Source organism: Argopecten irradians, chromosome 1 (assembly GCF_041381155.1).
Source record: "Argopecten irradians isolate NY chromosome 1, Ai_NY, whole genome shotgun sequence".
NCBI classification, from domain to species: domain Eukaryota; kingdom Metazoa; phylum Mollusca; class Bivalvia; order Pectinida; family Pectinidae; genus Argopecten; species Argopecten irradians.
Window position 1 is genome coordinate 36097591 of NC_091134.1, and position 16351 is coordinate 36113941.

General features: G+C 35.8%; 1 protein-coding gene across 16 annotated transcripts in view; it reads left to right on the forward strand.

The window, feature by feature from the left end:
- The window catches only part of LOC138326009 (SH3 and multiple ankyrin repeat domains protein 2-like), an 87261-nt gene that overhangs the window by 45209 nt on the left and 25701 nt on the right, over positions 1-16351 (forward strand). For 11 of the 16 annotated variants that reach the window (XM_069272143.1, XM_069272093.1, XM_069272151.1 and 8 more), the window contains 3 exons: positions 214-1035; positions 3125-3229; positions 3724-3808. In XM_069272143.1, coding sequence (XP_069128244.1) covers positions 214-1035; positions 3125-3229; positions 3724-3808 — 1012 coding nt within the window. Of the gene's footprint in view, positions 1-213; positions 1036-3124; positions 3230-3723; positions 3809-7199; positions 7921-8618; positions 10560-16351 lie in introns of those variants that run through there. The other 5 variants (XM_069272181.1, XM_069272189.1, XM_069272197.1 and 2 more) reach the window with 3 other exon arrangements.

Below are 16351 nucleotides of genomic sequence, written 5' to 3' on the forward strand. Positions count from 1 at the left end.
TAAGGTTGATATTTTATTTGAATTTCAATGGAAAGAAAATCAATAAATGTAGTCATATGTATGCATTGATTGTGTTTAGTGCTAGTTTACCATTAAACATTTCCATTACATTTCTAAGAAATTTTAATCATACTTTCTTCAACAAATATTTTCATTGCATTATTATGTGTGCTATAGTGCAGGCTAGACATATATACTGCTTCCTCAACACAGGTACACCAGAATACGGCCCTAGTGACTTTCGCTCTGCTTCACCAGCTGTACAGTGCCCCCACTCCCAACACACGAGATTCTCCTCCCCCAACTGTAAAGTGCCTCAGCGAAGTCACAGTATGGTCCAGCATGTGACAAGTCCCACAATGTACTCCTCAGATATCCACAGCCATAGTGATCTTTCGGTCGTTTGCCACAAGTGCCACCGCCTAAATGTGCCACAAGAGGGTAGGCCACAGCGCCATAGTATGTACAGTCATTACACTGCTCCGCGTGGCCAGAATGGAATCAGACGTCCATCACTACAGGCGGAGATGATGCTTGACCACAGTGTATATCATGGCGACCGTAGGATAGACAGAAGTATCGAAGACATTCATACAAGCAGACGTCCGAGAAGGCTGTCTCTTCTCAGTAACCACAGTGCCACAATGTACAACAACTCTAGTAGGTCATCTTCCAGTGGTAGCATTGGTGCCACTATATCAAGTGGCAGCAATGCCACCATATCAAGTGGCACTACTATCCAGATAAACGGTGACACAGAACACTGTATACTTGAAGAAGGTAATGTTATACCTGCTGCCTCTCACCGATCTCATCGGTCACTGAGTGTACCGCAACACAGCGCAAATACAATCTCACACAAACCCCGAGCGAGGAATGTTTTCAGTCTGTCAGCCCTTCCCATGTATCAGGAGCCACAGAGACTGGGCTCGACTCTCAACCTCACCAATCCAGAGAGTCTGTATGTGTGTACCAAGTCATACGAGGCAACCAACCCAGTAGAACTGACGCTTATCAAGGGAGAAATCGTTGAAGGTCTACATTTTATGTTTTGCATTGTGTTTCATTTTCAGCATGTTTCTGTTTTCTTTGATTTTTTTTTAATTGCGTTACCATTGACAACACCAGCATGGTTACAAAGCTGACTCTGGCATGTAGGTTTGTGATGAGGAATTTAACCTTAACACGACTGTGGAAACGTCCTCCTAATCACCTGCTTCCATATATATATAGCATCATTTCAACTTCATCTGGAATCTTCCTTTTGTATAATTCACCCCATCAGCAAGACCATTTTAACAACAGTTGTGTTCCTTCCATCCCAGACACATCAGTATTCACTTTGTCATCTATAGCAGTTTTCAGTTCTTCTCACATCATATTGTTTGGCTGAGGTTGTTTTTGTTTCTGGTTCAGTACAATTCTATATTCTCCTGTTTGATGTTTGGTTCACTATAAATAAATTCTTCAACATTACCTTTGTACATGGGGGACAATTTAACCCTGTGCCACAGTAATCAGAACTCTGTTCACATCCTTTTGTCCATGGCTATTTCATCACCATATAAAGATCTCTCACGTTACTTTGTTGATTTAAACTCACTATCACTCCATGGTATTCAGGATTCAGTTTCATGATTTGTTTCTATGAAATACACATCTAGATATTGCATACTACCCATAAACCCCGATTTCTGATAGGATTGCTGCTTTTTAATTGAAAATGACTTACAGGTAACTGAAACAATATCATATTAGGTTAATTACCTACAAATTGTTAACATTTCAATACCTAATTTTATCTAGCTAATCATTTAGTTTCATATTTGCATCAATTATTAATATTTTGTGGAAGAAATTTTGATAATATTTATGGATTTTGAGTATATATTTATTCAAGAAATTAATGTTTCCATTGTTGTTTGCTGTTATTGAATATAATTAATCAGATGCTGACATGTATGCTTTGATTGACAGATTAATTAATTAATTAACACTTCAATGCTTTGACACAATACAGTCTACTAACGCCTTCTGCTATATGTAGTAAATCTAGTGGCTGTCTGACTAGAATTAATGTTTCACGGCTAGAATTTTACTTATATTTTAGTAATGCATATATATACAGATGTTATTTGTTAGGAAATGACTATCTATGTCATACATTCTCTGTAATTGAGACAATGTGTCATGTACTTTAAGTAGGTCATTGTAACCTATATTTTGATAAACTTATAATATCAGTAAACTGTGTTCAAATAATCTGATATTTTAAAACAATATCTGTGCAGCAGGGACCCATTGTTAATGGTTAGTGTGTCTGACATTGAACCACTAGCTGCCAAACTCAAGGTAGTGCACATGAGTTCAAAATACAATGTATGTTGAAATACCAGACGATTAACAGTAATGAAATTAACTGAAGCTCTAATATATCTAATTATAACAAGATTGGCTTTATGTTTTCAATGCTTTCAATGTCACTCACAAATAACCCTAGATACAGAGATATGATTTAACTAGTCAGTGACTGATCATTGTAATAATTTGTGTATCATATAACCTTTTATTTACAGTTATTGACTTACAGTTAATATGTAATGTTTGTTTTAAAGTGTAATGTTTTAATCATTAAATAAAGTAATGTTATAATAATACTTTATTAAATAACAATACTTTATTTAAAGTATTACTTTAGTTTAACTTAGGTAATATTCATAACATTGTATTGTTATCTCAATATATATTGGCCAGGAAAATAAGTAACTATAATTAAAGGCATAGTACAAGTTTTGTTGTATATTTTAAGCTAACTCCGATTGATGACACGTACTGTAGGTTGTTAGGATATGATTTATATAGCCCTCTTATCAGTGGTAATGGTATTGGTTCTGTCAGTACAGAAGGATATATAATGGTGATTATGTAACATACAGAACTTTGTCCTGATCTAAGTAAATGCTGGTCCCAGTGTCACACAACATTTATAACAGTAGAAAAGTTTAATTTGGGATGGATATTGTAGGGCAACCAATGTCTGATACCTACAAGCAATATATATATATCCTCCTTTTTAATACACTTTGTAACATATAAAGTGAAAGATGAGTGTTTTGTATTCCAGTGACCGGTGTGAGTGACCAAGGTTACTGGGAGGGACGCAATATGAATGGTCAGGAGGGTTGGTTCCCTAGCGACAATGTACAGGAAGTCCGACTGAGACGCAGAGGTAAAACATTTTTATCTGTATTTGAAAAATACCAAAAATGAGTAACAGAAAACTTTTAATTGGAAAATTTAAAATTTATTATATTCAAAACATTTTTGAAAATAATTGTATATGAGATGAATTAATTATTCATTATAGTTCAATGTTAATTGACAGATTTTCAGTGTCACTGGAGTAGAGGTCATGTATGTTTATAAGTCAATGGTGCCAAATCCAAACTTTTGATTGGTTCACAGCTTAAATACAATTAATGTGAATAAGCATGCAAAATTCTGAAATGTTAATTTGAATTGTGGAGTTAGTTTAACTATGGTCAAAGTCAATGTTACTGTGTCAAAGTTTAACCTCAACATGATCAAAAGTCAAGGTCACTATTTCAAAGATTAACATTAACATTTTAGTAAATTTCACTATGTTGATGTTTAACATTGCATTTCCTCAGAATCATGTTTTTGTGGTTTTATCAAAGTAATAATTTTGCAATTATTTGACAGCTGGATCTTTGGGAGATATCATGAAGTCTTCTCGAGACAATGCCCTCAACAGGAACACACTGGCTACCCTAGTCCATCCCTATAGGTAAGTCATTTACTATTGATATATGGCATTTCAGACTATATATTTCATATATCCTAACCATCAAAGGAATTGGGCTATGTGATACAATGCTGCAGGCATAGCCTGTACAAACCAACTTGGATCCCTTCATAATGGACTTATTTGGAAAATGACATTTAAAATTAATTTAGTTTTGGTATAGAATATTTTAAGAAGTGCTAATGTTCACAATGATTCGCAGATGAGATCAGTAATACATATGATGTAGGGGATATAACTCTGTTTGTCTCTTGTTTCATCCTGCAAGGTACCTGCAAGGGTAGATAATTCTGCAAGTCCTAATCCTTATCTTATGTTGTGTACATACTTACTGCTCTGGAATTATCTTAGTTTTCATCTTTAGGCTGAGTCATTATTTTATAATGGTAAGCCATACAAAGAAAAAGTTATAAAAGAAATACAGAAGATGTGTGTCATTTTTAAAAAACAATGTACCAGTATATGATTATAACCTGGAAGAATTTGTGTTATGATAATTTCACTATAACACAATACTTCAGCCAAAAAACATGGTGAAATTAAGTGTGTATTTAAAGTAACTATAAGTTACTCGTAAAATTAATTTTACATGAGTCATGACATGGAAAAGATTTTATGACATTCAATTATGTTTGTTTATTTCCATTTGGAAAAAGTAATGATTTTCAAGTATGATTGAATGCAGTCAAACTTTGATTTACACTCATTTAAATGTTGTGTTTATGGTGGGTTTAATTTGAGGTTGGATCAGTAGATTAGACTTCTTATTATGCTAATGAATTCAGAACCCAATATGTCTGAAACAGTGAGTACCTCCTTTCAATGGCAGATCTGCAGACATTCTGGTATCAGCGGTAAACTGCTGGTAATTTGAATTCAGAGATAAATGTCCATAGTTGTTTCTGTGGTGAGGAGAATTTGTTATTGAAATATGTTGTTTGAATAATTAGTTTAAGGAAAGGTCAAAGTGTTTTGTGATGGAGACAGTGGATTAAGTCAGCGAGGTAATTAAAGCAATGGATGATACAAAGACTGTCATTGTTACAGAACCTTATGTACTGGAAGTGGGAAAGATTGAAACTAAAAAAAAAAGTTTAATCAATGTAATCTGGTGAAAAGAAGATTTGGACTAGTGCCAATATATAGACAAGATGTATCTAGGTCAGACTGATGTTTTACCTGTGGGGGAAATGACAAATATGTAGGAACTAATACACCTGATTGGAAATATATACATACATGTACAAGTATACCTGTGTTATAGGTAAAGAGAGATTAGTGGATCTGTATAGAGATGAGCGAGCCTGTGTATACAGGAAAGACCAATTCAGACAAAAAAGGCCTTTATAGCAGTTATAAGTAATAATTAGCAGGCAGGAGATGTTGAAATGTTATTTCATTATTGTTATAGTGAAATTAAAAGGATGATTGAAAATGATGGAAAAAAAGAAAAGATTTCAGCTTCCAGCACATTTTAACTCTTATAAACATAAAGGACTTTCACCTTGAGAGTGTGAAAAGGTGAAGGAATATTCCTGGATTTTCATGGATTTTCCTCAAGTATTTCAGTTCCCTTCCACATGATTAGTATAAGTTGAAATAACTTAATATTTTTGCAATATTTTTTGAAAGTTTATTTTGAAGTCTGTCTGCAATTATAACTCTTTTGTTAGTTTTTGTTTGATATAACAAGTCACATGGTGACATTGGTAATATGATTATATTGTCCCAATAATGAGACAGTTACCAGGTAAATATTGTAATGGTGCATGTCAGATTGGGCAATAACTTATGTATTAAGTAGGTGATTAAATTAACGGCTCACAATAGGTATAATGAGGACACAGGCATGATTAGCACCTGTCAGTGCCCCTTAGACAAATCATATCTCTAATTGTATATAGGGCCATGTGGGATCAGTACAAAAAATGTGTGCAGTTCTAAATCTAGATTCAACATGGGATCTTATATATATGATGTCTATTTCACTCAATATTTTTTGTTCAATTTGATTTCTACTTTGGTAATGAGTTGATTTTCATTAAATCTCATGAAATTAATATACATTGAAAAAAAGTACTTTTGACTAAGAAATTAAAATCCTATATTTAGACATTCTTGGATTAAGATTTTTTTTAAAAATTAAAGAAATAAATTAAGACAGAAATTGATCAAATTTAATTGCTATTTTCAGTTTTTCATGATCTTGAAGTCTCATTTGAGACTCCGGTCAAAGAGTATTAATTAATACATGTAATAACAGTGGCAAACAAATAAACAAATATAGATATTACATTAAGGAATGTTCTGAAGAAAATACTGATTTCTGTAATATAATATCTTGGATCTATCATTAAGATTGACATAATTATATTACAATAGATATTGTAAATATTTTGAATATGCGAACACAATTAAGTCAGTAAATACAACGCCCCTTTAGAGGAAATAGGTCTACATTTAATTCTAGAAGTAATGACTCAAGAAAAGAAGTTTAGTTTGTTTATTTTTAATTTGAAATTTTCACCTGTTTAAATCCTTATCATTTAAGCTGTACATAATATGTTATGCTGATAAGGAAAAGTTAATGGCACCTTTTGACTGATCCATTAATCTGGAGAAAAGGTGGGCCGGTTATTTGTAATGAAATAACGAAAAGACGTATCGTTTGATGGGCTGAAAAGATCTAGGTAATTCTGTAGGTATATTCATTACCTACTGTGTCAACATTTCCAAAGGTACTTAAGGTGTTTAGCAAACCCTCTACCAGTTTGTATTTCATCCATATTTACACAAGATAAGACTAAACTTCCCCTCATATAATATTCCTTGGCAAATGTTATGATAAGTACTTTTTGGGACAGACAGTTTAGAATAGAATTGACCTTTTATGTCAAGGGTATTAAGACCATTTCACTGCCTATTCTTGAAAAGTGAAAGTGATTAATTATAGATGTAATTTTACCTGTCTATAGATCGTTACCATTGTGGTTTACCTGGTGTAAGCTTGATTTCCTGACCATTTGGTACCCGCTATAAAGCATCTGTCACAATAGAGACAAAACAATGGTATTATACATGTTTCATGTTCGGGAGTAAATGTTTCGATCGTCGTCATCTGCGGCGATGGGTTGGCAGGACAGATACAACAACATCCCACCGGCACAGGACATCCTTTGAATCAAGATACCTTGTGAGAGGTTTTATAATCATACCTGGAGTGAATACTATATTGATTTTCTCTGCTAACCCATGAAACGCGGGAGAGGCTTAAATGTACCAGGGCTATATTGATTTTCTCTGCTAACCCATGAAACGCGGGAGAGGCTTAAATGTACCAGGGCAGGATCACTCACTTTGTCAATAGCCTGGTCCAATGTGTTGTTTTCTTGGTTCAATGTATGTATTGGTGTTCAATGTCTTGGAAAAAACCAATGAAGAAAACATTAAGTAGATGTGATATGGATTAAGTGAAGGTATATTTAATACACAACGCCAAAAGTCAGCCGGAGCTTAGCCGATCTGCATGTGTATCACAGGAATATATGGAGCACTGATGGTAAAAATTTACCTCATAAAATTAAATTTGGATTTATTTACAACAGAAACAGGCCTGTGTATTGTAAAGGTAGATTGGAACTGAGCCATTTGCCGTCCAAACGCTCTGGCATAACCCTCAAGAGCCGGCGACAAGTCCAAACGCAGCCTTTTCACAGCAATAATACACACAGGTCCGAGGAACTATTTGGGCCATTGTGAGAGAAACAATAGAGAGGTATGTGGAGGTAATGCCCTCGGATTAACGGGTCAGAATTAACCCACATTGACACCTCGGGACAGGGAAAGGATCATCACTACTTGACTATTGATCGGTGAGAAGGGAGGCAATATTGATTCTGACATACTAAACATTATGTGTCAGAGGCCCACCCGGTGAAATCAACATTGGACGTTAATGGGTGTGTTTATATTTATATCTGTGATGTAATGAACACGATACTACTCCTCGAAAGAAAACAGGGCGGTGTCCCGTTATACACATCTGGACGCCTCCCATATCATACGTGTGAGTAAGTCACAGGTGCAACACACAGGTAAACATACTCGTCATTTAATTCTAAAATACTCAGCATTTAAATTCATCACTCGTTCAAGTCATAATATATGGTCAGTTTGAATTTTAAAATTTAAATCTAAATGCTAGAGGTTTAGGATTATCACTCAACAACAACTGATTCAATATCGGGTCAGCTTACATACGGTAAATTTAAAATCTTACTATTTGAAAATATTTATGATCAATATATTGGTATCTCTATTGTAATTTGTTATAAGACTATAGCTAATCTTTATTTTTATGTTTACACAAATGTTTATATTATGTATTATCAAAAACAGGATAGAATCTTTTCAGATTTTAAATGTTTATCAAATTGTTAACTGTATTTAAATTTCAGTTAGCCAAAAATAGTTTTGATTAATGAAAACTTGTCACTTCCTTGGCGATGTATATAAAATAGATTTTTTAGTTCAGTATAGATTTCTTTATTAATACGGAAGTTTTGATGGATAACTAGAATTAAAATATGTGATTATAAATACAAAAACTACTATACATAATGTATATCATTTTATAGTTCTATATTTAGTAGAGAAATGTGTCAAATTTACATATTGGATTTCATAGTTAAACAGAAAGTAGATACCTTACATTAATGATAATAAATTCCAATAGCGGGGAGTGTCCAACGGAAGTATTATATAGGTATATATATATTACTGTTTTTTACAGACCAAGCTTTATTACAAGTCAAGAGGCCTATATAAGTGGATGTGTGTGTTTCAACTTGTACTCTTGTTTAGTAATTAACTTTATGGACAATTTTACCTGTATATACCTGTGGGACTGTAATTACAGGTGTAAATCGGGATTAACAGGTATGCTAATCCACCTGTATAGAACTGTCTGTTTAAGGAGGTGTGAAGATGGATTTTATCCGGTAAAGAACCAGATTTGTGCCACACTTTAAACGGACTTGATACCCAGATATGTATACAATGTCGGATTAGCTCTGGTGTATGTGAAATACCGCACAGTACTTTGACAAAGTTATAGTAAACATAGCCCACGTAAGTACAGCATAATGACTCACAAAAATCCAAAGTCGCGTACAAAAGACAGCCAGGCCACGAGCCAACCAGATGGTAAAAAATTACCTGACTCTGCCTTTGCTTTTAAGAAATTCATAGCTCTACCCCAGGGGTTGAAAGTGAAATCAGGTGATAACCCCGACCCTACCAACCCCAGACGCCCTCTGCCAGTCAAAGCAGTTCCCTTGAATTCCTTCCATTCAAGCAATGACACTCAACAAATAGGGGTATCCACTACCTATGTGCCCAGTCAGGTGGAACCCAGTGAAATAATAGGTAGTGCTGGTAGTGTAGTGTCACGCGGGCGTTCAAGGAGAAGCAGTGTCTCATCGACAGGCAGCACTGGCACACCCAACGGTAGTATAAGCTCCATCCCCTCAGAAGTTTCATACACCCCACGGTACAGGAAACGCCCGTCCTCAACTCCTCCAGACATTGGGCGACAGAGAGCCTCACCTGTGGACAGACGTATAGGTAAAGTGGTGAACCAGTACTACACAGACTTGATTAACAGTTTAAATAACAATAACAACGATCCATATACTGACGGCAATACTTGGAGTCAAGATGGGGACGACTTAGGATTCTATACAGTTGACCAAGGAGACGACCCTTTGGTGTACAGTGTGGGTTACTCCGGTAACCCAGGGACTGACCTCAGTCACTACCCAGGGACTGAGCCCGGTCACCCAAGGACCTACCCAGAGGATAGATACACACACAACCACGAGGATGCATACCTAGGCTCTGGTGACAACACTAAGGTGGTGGAGAACTGGCAACTTCACCCGTCAACTAATAAATCAGACCATCTGACGTCCCCAGGCCACGAATCTGTCATGCATCCTCACTACGTAACTCTGCCCAGAGGTGGCCAGGTAATTCACCACCGACAGCCACTACAACAAGTTCAATCCATGAGGCCAGCCATGGCCCATACCAATGGTACCCTCTCCAGGGGAGGGGGAATGGTTGTGTATCGCCCCACCCCAGGGAGCAAGGATATGCTTATAGTGAGCAATGGACATGCTAATCACAGTGAAATCCACAGTGCCCAAGGGAATCTATATAAGTCTAAAGCTATGTCTTCTAGTATGCCTACACTCCTGGATGGTAATAAAAAGGCAGATAAAAAGTTCTTAAAGGAGTTAAAGAAACGTGAAAAAGAGGAGAGAAAGAGACTTGAAAAGGAAGAAAAAAGGAGAATAAAGGAGGAAAAGAAACTACAAAAAGCTTTAAAGAAGGCTCATTCACGGACTCTACCCCGTAGTTTTGGATCTTATGTGAACAAACCTATTGAGTCTGTGTATTCGCGTCCCAAATTATCCTTGTCAGCAGTGCCAATAGACTATGAGGATAACCCATCCCGTCCCCAAAGGGTTAGTGCCCCTGCCCCCACACATTCCCCGCCTCCCCCTCCCCCTGAACCCAGCATGAGGACACGTTCTCTGTATAGTAGTGCTCCGGATCTTCTCCGATTGGAACAAGTCTATGGTGCCACCATTAGGGGCCACCATCAACACTCTAAACAACCTGCACCGCGTCCCAGGAGTAGTATAAACCAAGGAATCTATACCGTCAGGTAAGTCATCACAACGACTGACAATCATATCTCCAGGATGATGTTATTTCCTTCATCATTTAATTAGAATATGATTACCCAGGTGTAAATGATCATCATCATTTCAACCCCTCTCTGTAGATGCCCATATATATTTTATATGTTATCACCATATTACCAGGTATTCATATTGTTTTATAAATGTACTGGATCTATCTGGCCCATGTGTGGAGACGGATTAAACAATGGTTATATAGCTTCATTACCATATGTCTCCAGCTGACATCTTTAACAGGACAGTACAGGTGACATTAATGTTTTGTCCTATATTTGATTTTAGCTAGAGTTCAGAAAATATTATAAATATAGATCTAAGAACAAAGACAGGGCCTTGTCTCTTTGTACGGTATTCTGTATCAGTTTTAAATGAATACGACAAGGTATGTCTGCCATTGTATCTCAGTGGGCCTGTATGTGGCTATAGCATCACTGTGTGTTCCTACAACAAAATTGTAACCATGCAATTTAATGTTCGCAAAAATCAATATGGGAATAATTGTTATGGGACTCAATTGACATCCACAGGTGTTACTTAGTTCAGGTAGAAATGGTACAGGTGAGAATGGTGGTTAAAGTACGCAGGTAGAGTTAGTACAGTTAGAAATTGTACAGTGAAATAACTTAGTACATGGATGATAATTAGTACAGTTACAGAAACATTTAAAACGGCTAGAATTATTAAAGATAGAAATTGCTTAGTACAGGTAGAAATTGTTCAATATTATACATGTAGGGGTTGATTTTGTTTCCTGAGGACAAACCAAATACCATCTGTAAAATGAGTCAAAACCCAAGTATTCAGGAAGTGGTGAGTCCCGTTCCTGACAGAAATCATCTAGTGCTAATGGGTTCTTGTTTGTAGCAATGACAGGTCCAAGTAAATAACAGTGAATCTTCACATATGATAAATAGCCAGAAACACATACCCTTGAAAGCAAGCTATAAAAATTTTCCTCATTTTCACAGACCTTGAGCTTAATACACTTCAGTAGAAGGGATTGATTAAAAATTCCAAGGAGATAAAGTTCAAATATGTAATATTGTGACATTGTGAAAACCCATAGAGGTACCCATAGGGATCAGGCTCTATAGACCCACACAGAATGTAGATATTTGATTTAAAGTGATCATTTTGGGCAATAACCATTATAATTATATTCATCTCCATATATAGACATGATTCTGTCAATCTAGACATGTTTGCCTTAATTGCCAAAGTCGTGTTAATGTGCCCCGTACTATTGGTATGGGCCTGGTAGGATACACAAACAACAGGACTAGATTGGGCTACAACAAGTGATATTAGTCCGACGATTTATAGGTACACTGGAATTTACATCAAACACTTCATCAGGCTAAGGAGAATTTTTCAAATTTTGTTTCGGTTCGGAAAGATAAAGAGGTTTAATTGAGCTCTCTGGTTAGAAACCAGTTTTGGATTTTGGACTTTTTTAATGTATAGAAAGAATGAAAATAGGTTAAAACCTTTTAAGGGTTGGAAAAACTTTCTTATGGTGTGGCTAAGCATAACAAAATTAATGTCAAACCGGTTTACTGACATGAAAGGAAATTAACTTGGAAATGAAAAACAGAACTATTATTGACATTAAGAATTAGATCATGATTTGTGAGAAGAACCATACAAACACTATACTTGAGGTCAGAATTATGACCTGAATTTTAAGTGAACAGAATTCTAAATATACCAGGTGATTACTTTGAAGTGTGTGAGAGTTTGGCCAGGGGACACGGCCAGAAAGTGGTAGGGTGTCGCTCCTTGTTTTTATGTAAGTCTGATCTTGTGATATCAGGTAGTTAATGTAAGTAAAACATTGTCACATGAGGTTATAGTGTTTGCTTGAGGCACACACAGGCCCAGGAAACCTATTGACTGTTAGGTCCCGTTGCAGTTCACACGATGTTCCCTGATATGTAACAATGGCAAGTTCTACACAATTATCCAAAACCTATAGTCTCAGCTGGCTAAAAGGAAAACATTCCTGGTGCTAAAGGCTATTGTTTTCAGGAAACCCAAATTTAACCAGAACTCATATATACATATAAAGACCAAACAATTGCTACTCAAGTTTTGCGTGGAGATAATGAACACTAACAATTGTTGACTTATCTGTCTTGCAGGGATATTTTGGTTTTCGATGAATTAGCGAGATCTTTTATGAGTTGAATTGGGTGATATTGAGGGCTCCATTGTATGGTACACGTTTATAAAGTTAAGTCATAGAGGTATTTTGTTTTTCACAGTACATAGTCATATAATTGATTGATGTTTGTGGTGATTTAATTCTAATATTAGGACATTTTACCTAGTCATGAGTCATCTAGGTTATTTGCTGTCATATGTATATATATACTAGGAACTTGTCAACAATCTCAATATTTTGAGTAAGTTATCCATTCATGAGTCATCATAATTATTTACTTTAATAAATCCGAAATAGATTTTACATCAAAGCGTACAGACAGCTAACCGTATGACTGAATTGTCAGTTTTTATTAAGATAGTACAAGGTTATTATCCTATAGGCAGAGTGTTAATGTGCCGAAATATTTCTCCCGTAATCATGGCGGGATCAGGGACCACTTTGTGAATTATTATATTTGTGCAGTGAAGTCCCATGTATTCTGAAGACAGTGCTATGGTAGCTATCTCGTCATACAAACCCAGTGATTATCCCCATACACCAATTACAATACTCTATCTATGACCTTGACCCCAAAAAATCTAATTTTAGAAGAATTGGTTGACAGCAAGCATGTGAGAATTCTTCAGATATTTGATGTCACATTAATTTTCCACTGATGGTTTTGGAGCTCTAATTTAAATATGTATCATATTCTGCATTTTGTTGCAAATGGTACTCTGCAACATTATGCCATATACAATTAGTTTAACTGTCATATAGATTTAAAATAACATGACCCCACCATTATCATGGTTCAAAACTCCCTGAAGACTGATAAAATGTTTTACATGGATGTTAACATGTACCACCCAGTGTCAGGTATTTCTTTAGGATTGAACATTTGGTTTGGGGCTGTTTGTTTAATTACCTGTCATCCAGGTTAAGAAAGGTTCAATTTGCGGATGTAGAAAGGAACAGCTATAGCTTATCAATATCTCAGGCTAAATCAGTGTTGGTTATAGCAAAATGACAAGAATGATTTCTTGTAAGGGTTAGATTTGTAGACTATGACTAGAAAACTTCAAAGTTTCAGAAATGGATAGGTTACCAATATCTCAGGGTAGATCAGAGTTGGTGGTAGTAAAATGGCAAGAACGTTTACTTGTAAGGATTGGATAGGTAGAATATGATCAGAAAAGTTCAGAATGTGTGTGGAAATGGATAGGTTAACAATATCTCGGGGTAAATCAGAGGCTGTGGTAGTAAAATGAGTGAGGTGTTTACTTATAAGGGCTGGATGAGGTATATAGACCCACTCCCCACCATAAAGGGTCTTATCTATATCGACTGACACCCAGGTATAGAAAGTACTGACGTAAAAGGAACAGGGACTGGCTCTAACTTACACACATATCCCAATACCTGCAGGTGACATGATCACCTACACAGATTACAGTCAGGTTTTTTTTCTCGCATGTAATATGTATGTATACACAAGGTGCAGCAATGGAATGTCAATCTGCATCTACTCCTATCAGCGCCCCTTTTCCCCCTGCTACCATGTTTACTTCATGAATCTGGGTTTAACAAGAAATGTACGAGACCTCCTCTAAGCTTGGGTTTGTTTTTTTATGTCCATTTCACAGCTTTATATATTGTCATTTAAGGACGTGCCAAGATACCAACAAACTATACCTTCAATAATGTCTGGCAACGGCCCTGATGTAGGTCTATAGAATTAGGGTTGAGGGCTGCTGTTAGGCCAATTTAGATGAAACACTAATATATATTTCACCCGAACCTCTAACTTAACTATGTGAATCAAGGTTATGTAAAGTCTTATCATTAATTATATCAAACTAGTGGTGATTAATGAATTATAGTGATTAATGACCAACAGGTTACAGAATTTAAGGAATGTCCTATATATGCAGAAATTGCTGCAGTGTGGTATTTAATGCACATTTCATTTGTTGACTATAAACCTCAACTAATTGAGTTATACAAACATATAGTGTTCCGTCCATAAAAATGACCGTTAATTAATTTCATGTTCCTGAATAAAATTTTGAGCTTTTTCTTTTGAAATGTAAATATAACGATGATCTAATTTGAAAATGGCTTTCATGTAAACTGGTAAACTGAAATGGATAGTTAATGGATGGCAAACTAATGATGGATAGCAGTAATAACTAAGATCAGGGAATGTTTTACCTGTTGGTGGAATTGTCATGGTAACCACTTCATCTGCTCCATTGTTATGGGAGTCTGGTAGCTTCATGGATACATATTAAGTCACAGCAAAATGGGATCATTGTTAAATTAAATAAGGACTGAACAGTGATAGCTCATACAACTTGAAGACTCTGTCAAATTTGAAGGGGTCTTTGTTGGCCCAAAGTCTACACATCTATTCAACAATACTTTTACCTAATACTTGAAAAAACTTCTACCATAGTTCCATCAAGTTCAGGTTTAAGTGTTTGAATGCATGTACACAGAACTGGTTATGTCTTTTAGTTTGTAGTAATGAAGCAGCAATAAACTTCTGGAACCTTACACCAGTCAGCACCAGGCTTGCTGAGTGCTGGCCATCCATAATCTCTCATTAGAGTCGAGATTATTTGACTCTTTCATAAGTGGATATGAAGGATAGGGATATTCTACCCGAGGGTCACAAAATGTAGTAAAACCCGAGGTTTGCCTAGGGTTTTGCAACATTTTGTGATCCAGAGGGTAGAATATCCCTATCCATCATATCCACTTATGAAAGAGTATTTTTCTTTCATACCTCAATGTTTTATTGCAATTTTACAACTAAAATATCCTGCCATTTTGAAATAAATTCGAAGAAATCGGCGACTGGAAGTCAATTTTCCATACATGAAAAATTACGTGATATTTTCAACACAAATTCCGTTGTTTGCATCTTTTATAGTAAAACCAGTCATATTTGCGAAAAAAAATGTTGAAATTTTGCAGAGGAAAAAAAAGATTTTGTTGATGCCGTGACGTCACGAGGCTTTATTGCATGGGTAGCCGTGCAATACAGCCTCAGGCGACATGAGTTTTTTGCCCTAGACCAGCCAGTATTACACCCGTAGGTATGAAAGAAATTCATTTCTACTTAATGACATCTCCGTAAACTTAGTTTCTCCCATGCTTTAAAATATAATGAAACATTAGATGTTTTTTCATCATCACATAATGATCACAAGCTGAGGTTGACTTCACATAAAAATTTGTCCCTTAGGATGATTTGATAGAGTTGTCTGGCTGTTCCTTTATCGTTTATCCTTTAGAAGGATTTGGTCAGAGTTGTCCAGCTAATCCTAAAGTAGACCTGTGGTATAAACAGTTGTTCCAGACATTAGTGGATTAAAGGATTAAAGATTTAATGTGAGTCAGCCCTAAATATACATAAAACACAATGTAGTACTGTTATAATGGTAGGGTCCTGTACAGATAAAGTCTCGTTAGGAAATGGCTAACAATCAAACTACTGGACATCACATAAAGATATGTACCACTGACAAAATGGACATTACAATCTGATCATGGAAATTACCATTGTTTATCAGTGGGTGGAAAGGTAAAATATGTGCTGCT